General features: G+C 33.9%; 1 protein-coding gene across 1 annotated transcript; it reads left to right on the plus strand.

Annotated features, from left to right (window-relative positions):
• Window positions 1-2607: 2607 nt before the first annotated feature.
• Window positions 2608-18787, plus strand: LOC111059292 (cyclin-dependent kinase 8). Its single transcript, XM_039432870.1, has 11 exons — window positions 2608-2942; window positions 6450-6525; window positions 6970-7080; window positions 8047-8187; window positions 9437-9626; window positions 10530-10644; window positions 11546-11644; window positions 12949-13021; window positions 13858-13955; window positions 14414-14513; window positions 17849-18787. The coding sequence occupies exons 1-11, from the start codon at window positions 2812-2814 to the stop codon at window positions 18059-18061; spliced, it is 1347 nt and encodes a 448-aa protein (XP_039288804.1). The 5' UTR covers window positions 2608-2811; the 3' UTR covers window positions 18062-18787.
• Window positions 18788-22474: the final 3687 nt, after the last annotated feature.

Genomic DNA, 22474 nt, shown 5'->3' on the forward strand with positions numbered 1-22474 from the left:
AGGTGATTTTTAGTGAGGTGCTGAGTGTTGTCTATATAAGTAGCGTTCAGCTGCCAGCACATAAATTTCAGTGCCTTGTTGGTTTCCTGTATAAATCTCTCATTTATGTCCTCACGCAGTGGGATGGATGATACATACCATTTTATATGTGGAAAACGCTTGTTGTTTGCTTCTATGGTGAGCCATAGAGGTCTCATCACATGATTTGGGGTTTTGACCCAAGTAAGTTATTTGAGCCTATGTTTAATACTACCTTAGTTGGCAAATTGGATTTGTTTTTTAGAACCCTGCTGACATCCTGGATTTTTCCACCTGGGATGACCTCTATATTTATGTCCTGTTCACTATTTTTCTGTATAATACTAGTTGCATGTTTCAGCAAAGAGTCTCCTATTATCAGTGGTGCATCACTCTTCTGCTTCTCAGACAGCTGTGAGTTATCGTCAGGCTGTGTTAATGGTACCCTCTCTCCTGTTTTTGCATCAGGTGTATCATGTTTGGTGTATGTCTTGGGGTCGGTTTGTCCTTTGTTTGTCTGGATTTTATTTTTTGTTAAAACACCTTTCGTATTAGCTGATGGGCAGGGATTTTTTCCGGTAAAACTTGTGTGGACGGGTGAGCAATGTAAATCTGTGTTGTTCCGGTTATTCTCTCCAGTAATTCTCTCAGTGGATTCAGCGTCATTTAACAGGCGAATTGTGTCCTCTTCAGCTTTCTTCCTGATGGGGCATGTTGGCTCGGGATAGATGCCCTGGGTGAATTCAAATATGATATTTTCCAGTTTATAAAGTCTTGTGGAGAACGATAAATGAGGAAAGAAAAAAATCCAAAAATGTCAGAAATGAGAACCTCTACCTAACTGTGCGAGATCAAAAAATTACAGATCCCTATCAAATTTGCAACATCTTGAACGCTGGCTTCATGCAGCCAATAAAAGAACTGAATGGACATAATAATACTCCCAATAATCTGGAATTGACAGAGAATGCTCAAATATTCGACCACTTTGATGCAGTTACTCACACAGAATTAACCAAGATTCTTATGAGACTAAAACCAAACAACTCCTCAGGTCATGACGAAATTACAGGGAAAATTCTAAGGTACTGTGAGGACGAAATTAGAAACCCACTGTTGCACATAGTAAACTCATCATTAATCGAAACAATATAGTTGAATCAACTCTTACTGAAGCTACCTCAATCTGCAATAGAATGAAACTGGCCATAAATAATGAAAAAACAGTACACATGAACTTCACCCCAACAAACCAAACCCAGGATGAACCACAAAACAGTAATATAAAAACAGTGGAAAGCACAAAGTTCCTTGGTGTAATTATCGACAACCATCTGACCTGGAGGCAACACACGGACTATTTGTGTAAAAAACTCTCCTCTGCTACATATGTCATCCGCAGAATCAGAAATATTGCTGATGAGAGGACAGCACTAATCGCATATCACTCATTATTTATGTCACACCTGAGATATGGCATCGTCGCATGGGGATCATCAGCACAGGGAAATCTCGAGAGAATATTAAGGATACAAAAAATGGCAGTGCGAATCCTACTAAGAGAAAACTACATAGAACACTGTAAACCACTCTTCAAGCAGACAGGTATCCTCACAGTGATCTCAATATACATCCTGGAATCCATCATCCTAGTGGTAAACCAAAGTCCGGCTTTAAGACGAGATAAGCACAGTTATAGAACACGCAACGTGGATGACATAAGCCTCCCCCAGCATCGACTTAAGAAGTATAGTAGATCTCCGGCCTATTCGGGGGCATACCTGTTTAACCTGCTTCCTGGCAACATAAAATCCCTAGTGAATGACAACACCTTCACAAGAAGACTAAAACAATACCTGATGGACAGACCATACTATAGCATTGCAGAATTCATTGATGACCACACCTTCTCACACCTTAAATAAAAGTGAACACCGACACCCCCACGATGGGACGAAAAAGACGATTCCCCGGTCAAGCAGACTGCGGAGAAGACATAAGAAGTAAAAGTAAGTAAGTAAGTAGACTCAAGCCCGAATCTCAGAAATAGCCAACACACTCATAACACAAGAAGCAAGCTGAACATTGACCTTCCGCAACACAGGCTGAGCAAATTCAAGAACATACCTACCTATGCAGGCTCACATTTCTTCAACTATCCACCGGACAGCCTAAAGACTTTGAGGGATTCACGGACAACATTCCACAGAAAGCTGAAAAAATACCTCATTGCAAGACCGTACTATGCAGTGACCGAATTTATTGAGGAGCATACGTACCACCACCTTAGAGTATAGTGCAGGATACTCTATACACCTTGACGACTCTGACAGAGGAGACCAAATCCATTGACGATTCCCCGATCCCAGGACCGTGAGGAAGACATCAGAAGTAAGAAGTAAGTAAGTAAGAAAAGAATTTATTCTTTTTTTTCTGTACTCATGGGGAGTATTTCAGACTCACTCAGTAATTTCTCAGTTAGCCATTGCACTAATTTTTGGTACACTACTGGTATTGTACTCAGTTCGAGCAATTTTAATTTTCTCATTTCTGTTGCTTTGAGAAGTGGTCTCCTTGTTGCGTTGCTTGTGCGTGCGTGTCATGTCAATCGCTTTCTGTCGTGTCGCTTTCTTGTCATGTTGTGTTGTGTTGTGTTTTGTCTTGTGTTTTGTGTTTGTGTGAGGGGGTGATTGTTTTGTTTTCGAATGTAGAATTTTGTGAATTAAGTAAAAAATATATGTTAAGTATAATTTTATCATTATTATTGTTTCTGACAACATCACAGCTTCATTCATGATGGACTACGAATTTAAAGTTAAAACAGCCAATGAAAGAGCTAAAGTAGAAGATTTGTTTGATTATGAAGGTTGCAAAGTTGGCCGGGGAACGTATGGACATGTTTATAAAGCAAGAAGAAAAGATGGGTAGGTTTCATTAAAAAATTTAATAGCTAATAAATAAAGTGCGAATGTATAAAATTTACAATTATCCAATGTCATGATAGTAATGAAATCTTGATAACTAGTGATCTAACCTAAAAGCCTTTTCTTTTATTATTTTAAATTTAATGTATTTGGATAAATTAGGAATTATTCTATAAATTTTTAATTTACCACAAATCATATTTTCATTAGAAAGTTATTTATTTTTTGAAGTTGACAAATTTTTTTCTTCTGTTCAGAACTCGTCGGTTTTTGTCAATTTTTATCAGAAGGTCAGAACTAGGCCTAGTAATTTAGAACGCTAAACAGTTTTATTTAAATATCCAACCTGACGTTTGAGAAGCTTGTATTTTCTCTTATAGTCTACCGTATTCCAAAAGAAGGAATACATCCGCATTCATTACTATGTAGTTATTATAATAAGACAACAATTTGTTATTTCTGTTGTTTGACTTTTCATTTTTCTCGGAAGGTGATCAAACAGCTTGGTATACAAATAGTGGTCACGATTAGACCATGCCTACCGACAAGGGAGTCTGGGAGACATTTCATTCGAAAGAAATGTCTTTTTTACATTACACAAGCTTCTCCCAAAAGGGCATAAGTCCGGTTATCTTTGTTACTAGGCTGGGAATTCTAACTGTAATCAGCCACTTCTCCCTCTGCCTCATGTGCGTCAAGAAGAATCAACAAAATTTGTTGACCTGGACTGATACCACCACAACACTAGGGATCGAGAGCTGTTTGACGTTCTTAGGGTGCGCCTCCAGAGTTTGCGGGTATGCTATAGGAGTTTAGCACTACGCTTCATTAACAGACTGACTGCAGGGGTCAAGCAGTTTGACCTCAGCGTGTTCCAAGAGTTGTGACCATTTCCTAAAACCAGGGCTTATTACGATGTCCACGAATTTGTGAATGATGACCTGTCTCAATCTCAAATGTTGTCAGGCTAAAGTGGCATTATGTCAAAGAGCAAGGCCTTGTATGATGAATAATTTTTGATTTGAACTTTATCACTGCCATCATGATCAATAAAACTCGTGTTTTTTTAGGTTTTTATTTTATTTTAATCATGACATGACGGCATCGATCCTACAAGTCATGCCCCGGGCTATAAATGGACAGACTGGGGATTTGCCCAGGGCGCCAAATTTTTGACGGCGCAAATAAGAGATGATGAAGATAATTTAGAGAATCAAAATACCCATTAAAATATCTGACACAATATTTTCAAAAATACATGTGACAGAACATGTAAATAATATTATAATACAGGCTACCGGAAATGTAAAATGTAAATAGTCTAAGAAACACCAGAATTATAAGCTGATATCTCTTTTGAAAATTCAACTAATAAGATTTAAATACCATACTCTCTGCTCTTGTTCAAAAAGAATCACAGAAAGATGCCATACCACAAGCTTCGAACAAACTTCATGCCTCCTATCCTAATGACATAAGAAGTGAATTTGAAAATGAATGTCTGCACTTCAAAATGTATGGAGATCAAGAAGAACTTAGTGGAATCCATCACGTGTTTGAATAAATTATAGAACATAAATTGAAGTTTACTTTCTCAAATCTTGAAGTAGCTCTTAGAATATTTTTCTAAGCAGTCACCAACTGCTCTGCAGTAAGAGGATTTCCCGCTTTGAATCGTCTGAAAAATGTTAAAAGGTTTAGGCCAGGGACACACGACACGGCAAAACTGCCGGACCGGCTGTTTCACCGGGTCTGGCGACGGTTGAATACCAGATTCAGCCAATTATTGGCTGTCCTATGTTTGCTCCACCACAGAAAAAAGAGGAAACGGAGCCGAAGTGTTTGGATTCATTCAATTCTAGAGAAAAGACAGCTTCATAGAACATTTTATTCTCTATTTGTCCAACTTAGGAGTGATGATAATAAATTTTTTAATTATTTTCGGATGTCGGTCACCACATTTGAAGAGCTTTTCTTTAAGATTGAATGAAAATACTAAGACAAAATACCAGCATGAGAAATTGTATTGCTCCACAAGAGATGCTGGCAGTTACTCTTACGTTTTCTCATAGCTCTTACGTTCTCTTATGACTAAACGGTTTGAGATGCAATGATGAAACTTTGGCGGATTTTACGTATAAATTTTCAAAATCGCGGCTATTTAAAAACTTGAAAAGTCAAATTTCACAAAACATGTACATTTTACAATAAAATGCATTGATATGTTGAATGTTACAGATCATACAGAGTGTTTACGAGGTCCCTACCAATAATACTCTAGGGCATTGTTCCTGGGTAACAAACATATCCAAATATCATATTTAAATTGTCCGCAATTCTTCATTTACTCACATAGCGGTCATTTGCTTTTTTCACTCATTATTTTTTTTCTAAATAATGGGTGAACATACGAAATTGAAACTTTGCACAATCATTTATAACAACTAGACAAAGCTACCAAAAATTATGACAATTTTTCAAATTCACAAAACAAACTGAATACTTTTGGACAATTTAAATATGATATGATCAGATATGTTTGTTACCCAGGAACAATGCCCAAGAGTATGGGTAGGGAGTTTGTGAACACCCTGTATAATGAACATAACATACATAAACATATAATAATTGTAACTCCCAATTTTTTGAGATCTCACAATAAATAAATGTGAGAGGCTAATGTATTTTAACTACTTTTGACCACCTCAAGAGGCCTACCTAACAAAATACCACCCTTATGAAACTTTTCATAAATCAGTAACATAACATTATGTCAGTTGTTTATTGCGATCTCAACAAATAATTATATATGAAAATGAGTTTTTTTACCAGCATTTTTTTATATTTTCTTAATTTTTATTGGCATAATTAATTTTTATTCAAAATTACACTTGGAAGTTTTTAAAGAACTCTGGACACTGAACAATTCACGCACAACCACTTTGAGGGGTGAACTACGAATGACTAAAGAAGAGAGGTGGAGTAGAGAAGTGGTGAAGAGTAGATGTAGTGGCAGGGCCGGCCGAACCGTGTGTTCATCTCCATATGTACAGTGCCCTCCAACCTGCTGACCGGCGAAACAGCCGGCCTGGCGAAGTAGAGAATAGCCGGCTGTTCCGACAACTGATTTTCTCGCCGGGTCCGGTTTTTTGCCGGCCCGGCGAAGTGTGTCCTTCTCCATGCCTTCCTGTGTACTTTGCACTTCACCCGGCAAAAAACCGTTCGTGTGTCCCTGGCCTTACAGTTTTGTGTTTGAAAGACGTGATCGTGTTATTCACTTCATAAGATATAAGTGACATAGATGTAGATTGTAGGTTGTAGATATAATGTAGATTGCAGAGGATTAGCTGAATAAACATGGCAGAATGCTGAATTTCTTTTTATAACTTCATTTTTGGTGGTTTTTATGGATACTATATTGATTCTACTTTTATTGTGAAAAATTAATCAAAATTCCTATTTTGTATATTTCTTCATAATAATTTCAATTTGTTTCATTGCTTTCAGATCAGATAGTAAAGACTATGCATTGAAACAAATCGAGGGCACTGGCTTATCCATGTCAGCATGCAGAGAAATTGCAGTAAGTAGAATTATAAGTTTAGAAAATCAGTGGCATTATTTTAAAAAGAAATTCACCAATACTCATTGGGGCTACTTCTTGAATTTATCTGTAGATATATAATGTGAAGTTCTGTAAGATTTTGCGATTTATTTCATAATCTACAAAGTTGAAACGTAAAACCTCTTCTACAATGAGAATATTAAATTCCAATACAATTTTCGAAGATATTGAAGGTTTATGGTAACATAGTAAAATAAAAAGACTCTTCTAAAATATTTTTTTTCAATATATTTAAAATTAAATTTCTAATACTCCTCACATAACTTCATTGTTCCTTGAATTTTAAATAAATAAAACCATCCAGAACAAGAAAACACAAAGGGTTCTGTTTCCATTCTAATTTAATATTAATAGTTGAGAGGCAATTGTCATTTTTATTATTCTTCTACTTCTCCTTTGCAGCTCTTACGCGAATTGAAACATCCGAATGTGATAAACTTGATAAGAGTGTTTTTGTCTCACAACGACAGAAAAGTGTGGCTCTTATTCGATTATGCTGAACATGATTTATGGGTGAGTAATTAATTGTTTTTTTATTTTCTTGTTCATTCTCTATTTCAATGTTGAAAAAAATGTGGGTATAACAGTGTATACTGAGTGCACACAATAATAATTACTATTTTCTTGTTAATTCTCTACTTCAATGTGGGCATAACAGTGCATATTGGGTGCACTCAATTACTGTTTTATTCGACCATTCGCATTATCGTTCAACTCAAGAATATTTACGTTCAACGGCATAATTAATTATTGATTTTATTAATTCAAAGTGCATTTTAAAAAAGTCCAGCTGTCATGTGTCGAGCCACATTGAAAAGTTTCTATTTTTGTTCATCCACTCTTCTGTGAAATAATAATAATATCGAATGACCTGGCTGGCTCAGGTCTGATGTCAGAGTTTTCAGGTCGCAAATGATCAATTTCAGGGCCTCTGACATAACCTTACGACTGCTTTTCAGGCAGCCGGGGTTGACGCTTCCACGTGTCCATCCGAAACACGGGAGTGGCCCGAGAAAAATATCTTGCCCGGGCCTCTGGATTAGAAAGCCAGAATATAATCCACTCTACTACGGTCACTTCTCTTCTTTGAAATAATGTTGTATAGTCTTTGTGTTGAACCTGTCGTTTCATTCTTCTGAAAAAAGCCAAGTGTTCAAGTTGTATCGTCTTTTTCACCGATTAGAAGTCAATTTGTCATTGTTGTATGCAAATTAGATAAGAATGTATCTCTCAGTAGGATTTAAATGTATAAAATCTTGATAAATTTATCAGTCAACTTCTTAATTCATAGAATATTAATGCTGATTTATGAATAAAAGTGAATTGAGTGTAATAATGTGTATTATGATTTAGAAAGGGATTATCCAATCTCTAAAATTTAGAAAGATGTTAATAGCGGGTATGATAGAAGCTATCTAGAGTATTAAAAAGTATTCTATAAAGTACTCCTAATAATTAAATTGTAATACTGTTTTTCAGCATATAATCAAATTTCATCGAGCAGCCAAAGCTAATAAAAAACCAGTTTTGGTTCATAAAGGGATGGTCAAGTCATTGTTGTATCAAATTTTAGACGGAATTCACTATCTACATTCTAATTGGGTCCTACATAGAGATTTGGTAAGTTATTTATTTACTCATTGGTATCAAGTAAATTTAATAACTTTATAGTTCTCAACAGTTCTTGGATTAATGAAGATATAAATCCATAAGAAATGGATCAAAATGTTGTGAAGTTATGTTATCTCTTCACTTCTTGGTGGAACCGGTGTTACACCTCGATATTTATGTATTCCTTGGTTGATATGCTATGTTTGGTGGGCTTGCTCTGGGCTAGCTCTGCACATGTGTGATTGCATGGGTTTATTATTGAAAATGATTTATTGTTAAAATGAGTTCAATTATCATTGTACTAATTCATTTCATGAAGAATTATTTGTAGGTTTAATTAATAAGCAAAAAGAATTTACTTTGTATCTATGTTTAATTGATATCTCTATAATAATGATTATTCAGGTTTCTCAAATAATAAGAATTGGATAAGTAAAGTATTTAAGCATCTACGGACAACACTGTGCTATGAGTGACTGACATATTAGTGCTAACTTCCCAGTTGCCTTATCATGTTTATTGAGTGCTATCGCATGAAATTGTGTTGCTTGTTTCACTCTGTACTGTGAGAACTTTAACAAAAATTAGAAGATAAGGATGAAATATAGATAAATAACTATCAACTTCGGCTGAAGGCTTCGGCTATGCCTAAGAATTTTGGATTATTTTGAACTATTGTATTGATTGGTAATGAATGATGTTGTATTTGATTTGATCTTATTTTGTATTGTTTTGAAGTGAACAATAAATTCTTTATCTATCTATCTATCTACCATTATGTTGTATTCATTTGAATTTGAACAAATGCAAATTCTCATTTCTTGAATCTGTAGCTACAATGAACTTCAGAAAACAATAATTTGAAATTCACTGAGTGGGCTATCAATAAACCAGAGCTATTCATTCTATTTTCTCTATACATTAGTATGTTGTAGTATAATAGTATTTTTCTATCAATTAGTATTTTATACTCCCGTCTGCACGAACGTCAATCTGCACGAAAATTGAACCGTGATTTAATGACGTCATCCAACGAAACTAATGCCACGAAAACCAATGATAGAAGCTGAAGGATTTATTAATCAGAGGGTCAATCACAATTAAATGTTATAGGCTCTCGTGCTACCGGGATTTAGTATTCTAGTATTTCTTTGATTTAGCAAACTTGATAGATTGATTTTCTATTTCCTTATTGATGTATTTTGGTACTGTCGTACTCTTTCGTTTGACGAGGAAATATGTTGATGTGGTGTTTCAGAAACCTGCTAATATTTTGGTAATGGGTGAAGGCCCTGAGCGAGGTAGAGTGAAAATCGCCGACATGGGCTTTGCTCGACTGTTCAACGCGCCACTGAAGCCGCTGGCTGACCTCGACCCGGTCGTCGTCACCTTCTGGTATCGGGCGCCCGAACTTCTACTCGGTGCTAGGCACTATACTAAAGCTATAGGTCAGTACACACATTCGCAAAAGTACATTTAGACAATTTCCAAATCTTCGACTTTTCGTTCCACATTTTTATTGTACTTTCTTATACTCACAAGTCCTTATTATACAACTCTTATTAAATCCAATTCACCGTAGAATCTATAGGTTTGAAGGTTTATTAGATCCAATAAGTGTCTTAGAAACCGGGCTCAAAGTGGTCAGTTTTTGTGTCTCCTCTTAATCTTTAGCTGTAAGATTATTTTGTATTTTTCTTTGAATTTATTGTTGAAGAAGTTTTTTTTAAGATGCTTAAGACTAGAAACAATTGTCATATTATCAGATAAGTGATTTGTCTTATTAATGCCCCAACACTTAGGGTAGGGTACGAACAGAACGTCAGGTCGATAAGTATATTTCAGCTCGCTATAAACCTTCTAGATATCAATGACTTCAACCGCGACTTACTCGTTCTGTTCGCACTTCCAAGAATAGACTGCATTCATATTATTATATTGATAAAAGTTAATTAAGTGAATTTTGAGATGTTCGACTGTTACTTCCATTTGGTACTCTTGTTTCTTTTCTGTGGTCTTGGATGTTTGTGATAAATATAGAGGAAAATTGCCGGTTTTCTGGAGTAAATTATTTTATTATTGGCTGAGTTCGGAATTTTGCTATGTTTTGAAATCTACTCTGATTTGACTAGAAAAATAAGTTCTATTGTCAATTAATTTTATAATCGTATTGATTAATGTATTTTCGTCAATGCAAAGAAATGTTTTTCATTTTGTACACATACAACAGAATACTAGAATTTTTTACTCTCAATTGTAAACTGTAAAGTGTCAGTGTTTGAATTAATTAGGTAAATTTGTTTTTTTTTAGGTTTAAAAAAATGTTGTAACGTTTAACATTGTTTTTCCAGATATCTGGGCGATAGGATGTATTTTTGCTGAGTTATTAACTTCAGAACCTATATTCCACTGTAGACAAGAAGATATTAAAACTAGTAACCCATATCATCACGATCAACTTGATAGGTAATTATTATTTATTTGTCAATATTTTAAACTTTAAATATTTATAATATTCCACGAAATATTGGACTCTGTCTTTATACGGATTTTTCTTGAAGTTCAAGTTATTTTAGTAGCTATTATAATTCCTATTCGAATTCTCTCTGAAGTTTCTGGTATAGAATCATGTTGTGTTTCAAGTCATGTTCTTAAATGATTATAGTAATTCATGCATGATCTGGACTGTGAATTCCAATACCCATGATAATGACCTTCAGAATGTAATAAACCAAATTTCTCCTTCTAATTTTTTGAAAATATTATGCTTATTATTATCAATAGTCATCAATGAATTTAAATGCTTCAATTTAATATGCATGACTTGTAAATTGATTGGTTTCTGTAATTGAAATTAGTTTGATTTAATTATTTGAAGTTTGGTCGAGACGCTAAAACTTGTCAATTTTATTGTCTTTTTTCTTTAGGACTACTTTTAAAATAAATAAAAATATAAATCTCAGTATTCTTCTAAATGATTTTTTCACAACATGTTTCGAACATTGATGCTTTTTTGACTTGAAAATGGCATCAATGTACAAAACATGTTGTGAAAAAATAATTTAAAAGGATACTGAGATTTATATTTATATTCTTATTTATTTCTTGTCAATTTTATTTACTTATTTCAACCTTCCAACCAATACCTAAATTGTGAAAGTTGATATGGATGAGAAATATTGTGATTGTAATGTAATATTTGGATTCTGATTTCAAAATGTGAAATCACAATTGCTATAATCTCGTTTGTCTTCTTTATCCTGCGATTTAGATTTTAGTCATAGGTTAAGATATTACGATAAGTTTGAGCGTCTGGACCGGCCGTAAGGTGTAGAAATTATAGATTTCTTTTTATTTTCCTCTGCAGGATATTCAACGTAATGGGCTTTCCTTTAGAAAAAGACTGGGAAGATATTAAGAAGATGCCTGAGCATCCGACTCTTTTGAAAGACTTCAAGAGATCCAAGTAAGTAAACTCATAGAGAAATAATAGCATAATATCCATTGGTATAGTTTGATATGTTCCAAATTTCAAGCCGATTTTTGTTAACTGAAGCCGATTACTGCCGATTACTGTTTATTATAACTATTTTGACCAGGGGAGAGTGTAAGGATGGCACAGTATGAGAGACTGCCAGCGTCACGTAGCTTCACGAAAAAGAACTATTAGGCCAGACCATTGGCTTGAGTTAAGAGTGAAATTTGGAACATAAACGCCCCACCCCATGGGATATCTTTTTATGCTATATTTTCTCTATGGTAAAATTATCAAATAATATATTTTTGTTGATTCATCAACCTATTTGGCTATTTCCGAACACCCTACCAATATTCTAGGGCATTGTTACTGGGTACAAAACATGTCTGAATATCACTTTCAAACTGTCCGGAAGTCCTTAGTTGCTCACACAGCCGCCATTTTGTTTTTTCACTTTATATATTTTTTTCTAAATAATGGTTGAATATACGAAAGTGTAACTTTGCACAATCATTTATGACAACTAGTCAGAGCTACAAAAAAATATAAATAAAACATAAATGAAAATAGATCTGTCTAGTTTTCATAAATGATTGTGCAAAGTTTCACATATTCAACCATTATTTAGAAAAAAAATATCAAGTTGAAAAAACAAAATGGCGGCTGTGTGAGCAACTAAGGACTTTCGGACAGTTTGAAAGTGATATTCCGACATGTTTTATACTCAGGATCAATGCCCCAGAATATTGGTAGGAAGTTTGGAAACACTCTGTATAAATCATATTTACTGAAGTCACTGATTTACCTATTACTGATTCACACTTATTTCACTGATTTACAATAAGTACTGAAGTCAAATATCTTCAAACATAACATCAAATATTGGTTTATTTTGACTTCGTATGACTTAATTAATTTAATATATTTCCATTCAAGAGTCGTGAATTATCATCACTATTAAAAGTATATTCAACTACTGTGAATATCTAGTCTTTGTAGCATAAAATATTAAGTTGAGATTCTTGGTTGTTGAATAAATATGTCTCAATTATCTGAAACAAAAGAAAGAGTAAAAAGATGATATAATTACAGTAATTCCATCGTAGTGTTACAGATACAGTTTTGTCGGCCAATTTATTTAAAAACGTACAATTTTCATGAACAAACATTCATGAAAAATATTCTAGTTTATTCAACATGAATATTTTTATCAATTTGAAATGAGGCATTGATTGTGTTTGTTAACACATTCTGTTATCATTATCTATTGTTATTCTGATGTTTTGTTTTAGCTATTCAAGTTGCGCCTTGGTGAAGTATATGGAGCGTCATAAAATCAAATCAGACAGCAAAGCGTTCCATTTGGTATGACGAATTTTAGAATAATCCATTTTAGTAATTATTTATCACTCTTATAATTGTCTAAAACAATTCTGTCACGTCTGATGAAATGTTTCAAGAGTTTTATTGTGTTGGAAGGAAAAAACGTTTTCAATTGGTGTAAAAAACTTAAGAAATGAATAGTCTTCCTTACGCACCAGAAATTAAAAATTCAGTCAAGTACAAATAATCATCTAACCAACATTATAGCTATAATAATTTTCTATAGGAGAGTAGTCATACTTGGATATTCCGAGGCAAAAATAAAATCACGCAACTTAATTATTTCTTCCGTACCCCAATTATTGCCAATTCAATGATATAAAGTCATCCCAAAACAAAATATGCGATTGAATAAGAATCAAACGTGCTAACTTTTATCATCAGCATCTAATATCATCAAATCGTGGTCATAAAATATTTGATGAAAATATTGAAAATATGCATTCTAACAGAAAAAAATACATTAGTACTGAAAAGCGCAAATTAATATAAATAAGCCTGCTTTAATGGACTGAACTGACATGCAATAATATTGCTTCTTTTCTCTGATATATTCATTCCATTCAACTGGTTGTGCTCATTAGTGCAACGTATTCACGGGATTTAAAATATTACAAAATTATTCCAACTCTGCTTGTTGAAAGAAGACAAATCAGTTTAGTAAGTTCTTGTCTGTCAATTTTAGTCTTACGTCTAATTACCAAAATCCTTTGCCAAATTCTCTTCTGGTGAAATTCGTGCAGTTATGAACTTTATTCTACACGAATTTTAAGTCGATATAGATTCAATTTTTGAATTAATATGAAACAAATTTTCAGCTTCAAAAATTACTGCTAATGGATCCAAATAAGAGAATAACTTCGGAGCAGGCAATGCAGGATTCGTATTTTCAAGAAGAACCTTTACCCACTCAAGAGTAAGTAAATTTTCATTTATTAACAATATACTTTCATGTCGAGACATGTTGTAGATCACTATTTTCCTGAGTTCATAATATCAATTGAACAAATTTCAAAATGATGTTGTAGGTCAATATTTTTATGAGTTCATAATAATTATTGAACAAAAATTCAAAATACGAATCAGCATGTCAACAAAATGCAAAATCATGCTCCTTTTCATTTCTATGAGATTGTGTAAACTAATTATTTGCAATGTGCTTCTCTATTTGTTAATATTGATTTCAATGCTTCTAGAATGTTCAGATATTTTCGTTATGTTATTGCAGTCCTCTGTAACGCAACATTTCTGTAGGTAGTAGTGGCTAAAGAAATTGATCGGATGAAACTGATCGCAAATTTAACATTGAAATAATTTATGCTCTTGAATTTCTCCTACCAAAAATGTCTCCTAATTGCTCATGTCCATTTACAGTGTTTTTGCTGGCTGTGCAATACCATATCCAAAAAGAGAGTTTCTTTCAGACGACGATCAGGATGATAAATCGGATAAAACCAGACAAAACCAAAATAATGTGAGTAAAACAATTTGTCTACCCACGTAGACTTTTTACACGTAAAAGAAATCAATTTTCCTTTTTGTTCTAAGCTTCTTTGAATGTATTGTTTTTTGTGTAAATGTATATATTATTTAAATGTAGTTCTTGAATACATTTTAATAGCACGCGTTGGAAAAAGTATTAATGACATATTAAAGTATGATAAATTAGAAAATGAACTGTAAGTATCCTACTCGCTAGGCGCTCTGTGGCCGCTCAAATAAAAATATTGTAATTAATATTAACGTGATGTATAAAAACCCTATTTTCTAAAATCCTACCTTATAGATCCCTGGTCCCCTGGTCCGCACCCAGGTCTCGAATGGCAACCACTCCCGACTTAAACAAAATATATGAACTAAAACTTTACAAAATGATTGATCAAAACACTACCTTTCCTTACAAGATCCTAATCTTGAAAAATACAATATTATGTAAGGCTCAAACTGCCCGGACTGACACAGCCTATAATTGATTCCCAAGATAAAGATCCCTTCAGGTAAGTGATGCCTTGAACAATCGCTTCTTGAACGGATATGAGCCTCGAGATGAAAATTTGAAAAGCATTTATGTGATTCCAAACAAGACCTTGATTGGCAAACCAAAAGCCAACTCACATATTTTACACGTTGGAAATTAAAATGCTTTACCAATTAATGGAACGTTAAGAAGCACCTTCATTGCTATAGTGAATTCAAGTTTCTGTTCTTGTAAACTTTGTCAACTTGTCATTTATAATTTAAAAAATTTATTGAGACAATTCAATCTTAGACTTTTTAATACTCTGCCTACAAGAAATCAAGCATGTCTTGATAACGTTTTTTCAAATACTCAACCTGATACGACAATTTCAAGTGTCATGGAATTCCCATATTCAGATCATGACTGTGTGATGATATGTGTACCAGATTGTTCTATTAAGGCCAGTATTAACAAATTTGTTACAATTATTTCAAGACCTGTCACTATCGATAAAATGTTACAATTTAACCAGGCTCTGACTTTGGTAGACTGGAAGGCTGTCTTGGATAAGCCAGATGCCAGCGTCATGTTCGAATCCTTTCTAAATGTAGTTTTGTATTATTTCAATCTGACTATTCCCAAAATGACCTGCAGGAAAAATAAATCCTTAGTTAAGAATAGAAAGAGAACCAAACGTAAGGCTGACTGGTATACACCTGAGCTTGGAAGGATGAAGATTTTATTGACTATCTCTCATGAAAACTTTAAAAAAGTAAATACCGAACTTGTTAAAACTGTATATCAAAGATGTAGAGCACTTTACAAAAAATCATTAGATGAGGCCAAGAGAGAGTCTATTGTTTCAATTATAGAGTCCTCGAATAACAGTTGCAGGAAAGCATGGCAAATAATCAAAACGATATCTTCAAGTAATAGTGTTCAAGATTTCACTACTCCAATGCCAAGTATCTTGAATGAATATTTCATACAGTCGGTTGATGATGTTCATGAAAAGATAGTGAAGCCATCCATATCAGCCATCGAAATGCTAAATGGAAGTGTTGATAAAGAGCATAATGGCACTTTTAGTTTTCATGAGGTCACTCAAGAAGTTATCTCTAGAGTGGTTCATAATCTAAAGCCATCTAAAAGCGAGGATTTCTATGGCCTATCCAGTTGCCTTCTTAAAAGTATTGCAGGTGCAGTGGTACCAGCACTGACTCGATGTATAAACATCTGCATTTCAAAAGGTATTTTTCCTAATGTGTTAAAAGTGTCCAAGGTCGTTCCGGTTTATAAGAAAGGTTCTAAAGAAGAACCGTCTAGCTTCAGACCTATTCAGATAGTGCCTGTGTTTTCAAAAGTGCTAGAGATTGTCATGTACATACAGGTATACGAATATTTGATAAATATTAGAGTGTTATCAGAACATCAATTTGGTTTTGTGAAGGGAAGATCTACCAATGACGCCTTTGATTCCCTGATGAAATTTGTGATTGAATCATTTGAGAGTAAGTGTTTTGCTCAGGCCGCATTCTGTGACCTGAGCAAGGCATTTGACTGCGTGGAACACAATATCCTGCTGAATAAATTGGCATTTTATGGAATCACTGGGAAGAGTCTCAGTCTCTTTAGGTCCTACCTTAGTGAACGCAAACAGGTTGTATGTGTGGGCAATAATAAATCAGATCTTGCCAGAGTGAAGTATGGTGTCCCCCAAGGATCAATTTTGGGACCTCTCTTATTTGTGATTATGATTAATGATCTCCCTCTCTCACTCAATAGTAAGACTGTGTTGTACGCTGATGATACCACTTTTCTTCATTCTCACTCAGATGCACACACACTAAAGAATATGACAGCTAATACGTTAATAGAAGCTTCCAAATGGTTCAGAGCGAATGGCTTCAAATTAAATGAAGACAAAACTCAGTTTCTGACATTTAGCCAGAGAGATCACACACTAAACAACAGCAATAGTATCAAATTCCTTGGATTAATGTTTGACCCCAAGTTGACTTGGGAACCCCACATAAATTTCATTACTGGTAGGCTAGCTAGAGTTATTTATTTACTGAGACAATTGAAAACTTTAGTTCCAGAACAATATCTCAGGAACTCATACTTTGCATTTTTTCAAAGCATAATTGCCTATGGTATCTTAATATATGGGAATAGCAGCCACATGAACAAAGTATTATTATTGCAAAAAAAGCAGTCAGAGTTTTGTCTGGTGCAGACTATCTGAGCCACTGTCGACCTCTTTTTAAGAAACTTAAACTATTGACAGTCATAAATTTGTATATCTACAATGTAACTATTTATACAATGAAAAACTTACCTAATTTGAAGACAAGATGCAAAATTCATGCTCATGATACAAGATATAAACATCAAATTGACATACCATATCAACGTCTCTCCACAAGCATGAAGCATTATGACAGCATAGGACTAAGAATCTATAATAAGTTACCTACAGAGATCAAATGTTGTGCTAACATTGTTCATTTCAAGAAATTACTATTTAATTGGCTTGTTGGAAGACCGTTTTATTGTTTGAACGAATTTTTTGATAGTACCTGAATGAATGTATTTTGTGTTCTATATTTTGATTTTGTGTTCTAGATTTTGTTTACTGTGTGACTTTGTCAATTACCAATGTTGGTTTATGACAATAAAATTTATTTATTTATTTATTATTTACTTCAAGTTTGCAAAATACATTCATTCTATACAAAACTTGAATTAAAGAAAACTCGACTAATGTAAGTAAAAATTGAAGTTGGATTTCTTATTTGTTGTGTTGTGTCAGCACAATATCAATTAGAATGTGATGATGTTTGTAGGGAGGTCAAGGCGGCCAGTCGGACCAGAACAACCACAACCACGGGCCGGGGGCGGCGAAGCGTATGCACCTGGCAGGGCCGCCACACGCCGTCAACCAGGGGGGCCCCGCTATGACGCAGCCGCCCCAACAGGACTTCCATCACGTGACCCAGCAGAACATCATCTTCACCTCTGCCAACACCCAGCAAGCAAACTTTCCGCAACGTTTCTAAAGACTGTGTCCGCGATTTTCTCTATAAATTGACAGGACAATCATCGATTTTTCGACTTCGATATTATCGGCGTTCAACCGTTGTGGGACTCAATTCGGAACTAGGTATTGTCGAACTCCGTCTTCTAGTTGATAGTTAACAATGACGAATCAATGACGTTGGTTACCACTCAACCAGAAACTTCACAAAAGTGGTGGTGGTAAGTATCCGTACAACATTTCTTTCAATTACTTTCAAATCTCTTGCCCTTTAAATCTAACTAGACTCATACTCATCCAATGTTATTTATCTTGTCCGTTCAATTGTTTCGTTTTAAATATATCCACAGAAAATGTTATAAATTCTATAAAGGTATTTTAAACATACTGTATTATGTTCTTAGGCAATTTTATTTATTAAAAAATATATATTATATCACTGTCACCTTTTTTAATTATTTAATCTTATTTATAAATATTATAAAATTATTTATTTTGACGTGAATCAAGCTGAAGTCAATTCTGTTGTTGAGCATTTGAAAACTTCATGAATAGGTAACTTTTTGAAGATTATAAAGCTTCATTTACTAAGTCTCAAGGAATTGAATATTGCTAATTGATTTAGAATGACAAGTATTCATAGAATATGATAGTATAATTCTTTCACAAGCCTTAAAAATAATAAAATGATATTGAGTATTATAGATAATTAATATATTGTATGCATAATGAAAATTCCTCTGCTGACTGATGAATTTCTTCATAAAAGCAATAAATCTTTTGGTGATAAATAATAAAATGAGCATAAATATAAATATGTTTCTTATTTATATCACCTATCACCCATGTAATCGTCATTGTTATTTTGGGACAAGAACTGGCGATGATGTTATTTACATACACGAATATTAGTTTTTGCTGCTGCTGATGATGGTGAGGATGATGATGAATTATTTGTGATCAATAGCCTCATATGACTGATTTAGATGAATGACAGTTAGTCCTCAATAATGAGCGAATTGAGCCGTTCATGTCATTACACTCAACCTTCTGTACAAAATAAACTCACCAATTATAATCGATATTGGTTTGTTGTTTTTAACTCGTTATTTTTCTATTTATAGATTTTCACCACAAAGCAAAACACGGCTCTCAAAATGAATGAAAGTCTATTTCTAGTTCCAGTAATGGGATTTAAGTAATCAATCTATTCATGAACCGATAGCAATTACGCTATTTCACTTTCAACGGGATGTCACAATTTGCATACAAATGTGTAAAATTAGATCGAAAAATCGATAAACCTTGACTCTTTCGTCATAAATTATATTGGTGAAGATTATTTCTGATTGAATACAGGTTATTATTATCAAAATAGACGAAAAGTTTTTGTTCTAAAAATATCACTCATCGAATTCCTAGAGGATTTTTTTATTGCTCTAGTTGATGGATTCAATGACTGCTCAATGAACTTGTTTCAGTTATTCGATATTCATAAAACTGCCAAATGTACCTAGTAGTGTACTTCATAAAATTATGTTTTCTCCTTATGTATTTTTGTCGTTTATGAACAGTTACAATCAGCCATTGTGCCTAAGAAATCGGCCTACATAGCGTATCTTAATTTTACAAAGAGCTTGCACTTTCGAATTGGTACTTTTACATTTTTTGTCTCATTCGGACACGTTTCAAAGCATCTCTACCTATGGAATGCGTATCAATGCGTTTTGACCATTTATCTAAGAACTCCCTCGAAAATGGGAGATTATGTTAAGACTAGGTATTCTGATTTTAATCTATTATTCTGGTATTTTTATCTATTTTTCAAGTATTTTCCTACTTTCATAATTATTATTTTCCATATTTTATAACTGATAATCATTGTGAATATTTTTTATATACGGTACAATAATAATTGTCTATTAGCCCTTTACACGTAATTGTGAATAGATTTTCAAATATTTATATTATGAAACCATGCATGTTTTCCATGTTTGGAAATGAGAAGTCAGAGTTCACGCACAGGTTTCTCAAACCGATTTGACAACACACTTTCTTTGGTATAGTTTGTAAATGTTACATCCTGCTCTCATATTGAGGGTTATGCCCTATAGTAGTGGGTTGACGTCAACATTCTTAAAATTTACCTCCGCAATGCGTTCCCCATAATGTCATTTTGCAGGGGTTTCTCAATTTTTATCAGATTGACCGATAACAAGTAACAGAAACTTGTATATGTTTCTCCTCCCTCTTTTCTCCACAAACCACGCATAGGTACCTTGCCAACATGTTTGGCTTCAAATTTCGTGCATTGACTCGGCCACACAACTACCATTTCGCACGGTAATTTGTCTCTCGGTCGTTGTGTTGAATTGCAGCTCAATAATTTAGCTGAAATGAGCGGTGGAAGAAGCAGCACACGAAGGTCAAAGTCCGCTACCGCTACTCTGCCTTACTCGATCTTTGAACCGCAGTCACTTTTCTATCACGCAAACTTCTGCAGAATAAATTATCGAGAAGTATGTGCGGTTACCAGAAACTTGAACTCCGGGGTGACTTGAACTTGCTTGAACTTGAGCGTACCCTTGTGAGATGTGATACGGTGTGGTCTACAGTAATAGCCAACTTTACACTGAAGTATTCATCTGGATTGAATACAATGTTGTTTTTTTGGCTCCGAACACATTATACACTCATGTAATTTTGATGAATCTTGTACTTTGCGTTGAGAAATTATACAAACTTTTGAAACGTATCATAGACAAAAAATAGCATAAGATTAAAAGATAGCTTATGCTATCTTTACTTTATGAACGGATACACTAAAAAAAATCCTAGCATAATTTCTGTACGTTTCATAATTCTTGTATTTTGAGTGGTGCCAAAAAAGGGGCACCGGGGGCCACTCAAGGGGGGGGAGTCGAAGACGCAAACTGCGTCATTGAAAATTCTTTGGGGGATTTGGTTCAAAAACAATTTTTGATGTTTCCCAAAAATATGTTAAAAAAACGATTGAAGACATTTTTTATGAGAGTGGCCTTATTCATGGAGGAGGAGCTGGTACTAAAATTTGCGATATTTAGGAGGGTGCGTCATTGGGTTTGAGGGAAAGTGGGCACCACTTGATAATCTATTAATCCAATTAATGTGATAATTATTACATTCATGCCGCTTATTCTATCGGCCACTATTTAGACATTCATAATTTAAATGTACGAGGTACTCGTACTACAGTATCGTACTAAGTTGAGAGTTTAAAAATATTAAAGTGTGTCTGAAGAATAGAGAAAGTAGGGTATGAAGGAAGTATTCTACCGTTGTCCGACATATGATAACTACTTCCCTCTAGCTGGTGTGAACCCGAAAATTGTGCTTCCTATGAATGAATAAATAATAAATTCTTGAGAATTCAGGTCGACAGGAAACCAACAGAATTTTGTGTGAAGGCTTGCACACTTACAACAGCAGAAACCCCCTTCCTCTAAAAGGTCATAGTTGTGACATTTCTATGGCATTTGTTTATTCATCGATTGAAGCTTACTCTCTTGTTCTATTTTTCCTTGTGAATCAACATACACTACCAAGAGTACAAGGTACACTATGTACAAGAGAATGAGTCCTGCTATTTTAAAAGTTGGCGAATCGTATGTGATTGAGCTTTATTCATTCATAATAAATTGTGTCTGATTTTTTAATAATTCATGTTTATTGAATAACTTAATCAAGTCTAATCAGTTCTTAAACGTGTGCAATATGTTTTGAGTGTTTTCACAGTAGGCTTCTATTGTGCAAAATCCAATAGGAATATTACACGTTTCCTATGTAAAGGTTGAGTTGATATTTTTCCAAGCTAATGAGTCAAATTATTGTATGTACTACATATGCTTTATATACGAGTATTTTGTACAAAGATGAGCCAATAAAATGTAATAGAACTATAAAATTGGAAAGAAGGTTAGACCCATCTAAAGAGTAAATCAACTCAAATCAAGTATTATTAGTGATTAGGAGTAATAGCATTATCAACAACGATAAGAAAACATGTATTATTGTGATTTAATAATTATGAGAACCCATTGGTAAGATCAAAAAATTTAAAGCGGCATAATTATTATAGGCGGATTACAAAAAAAAAAAAAAATAAATAAAATAAAATGCATGAACATTGAGGTTAGAGTTACTTGTTTACGTTTTGAAAAGAATTAGTCGATCTTGGATAAATCGATAATTATCCGAACCAATACTGAACGAATCAGCTGATTATTCGATCAACCCATATGACCGGTTGAATCATATAAAATTCACTCATAAAAAGATATATTATGTATACTAAAGGAAGTCGATGTGTAGAATTACAAACAACTATTATTTCTATACAAATATTTATTATAATCTAAAAAAGCATGATAAATCAAGAGTATACAAAACTCATATA

Source organism: Nilaparvata lugens, chromosome 7 (genome assembly GCF_014356525.2).
Source record: "Nilaparvata lugens isolate BPH chromosome 7, ASM1435652v1, whole genome shotgun sequence".
Lineage (NCBI taxonomy): Eukaryota > Metazoa > Arthropoda > Insecta > Hemiptera > Delphacidae > Nilaparvata > Nilaparvata lugens.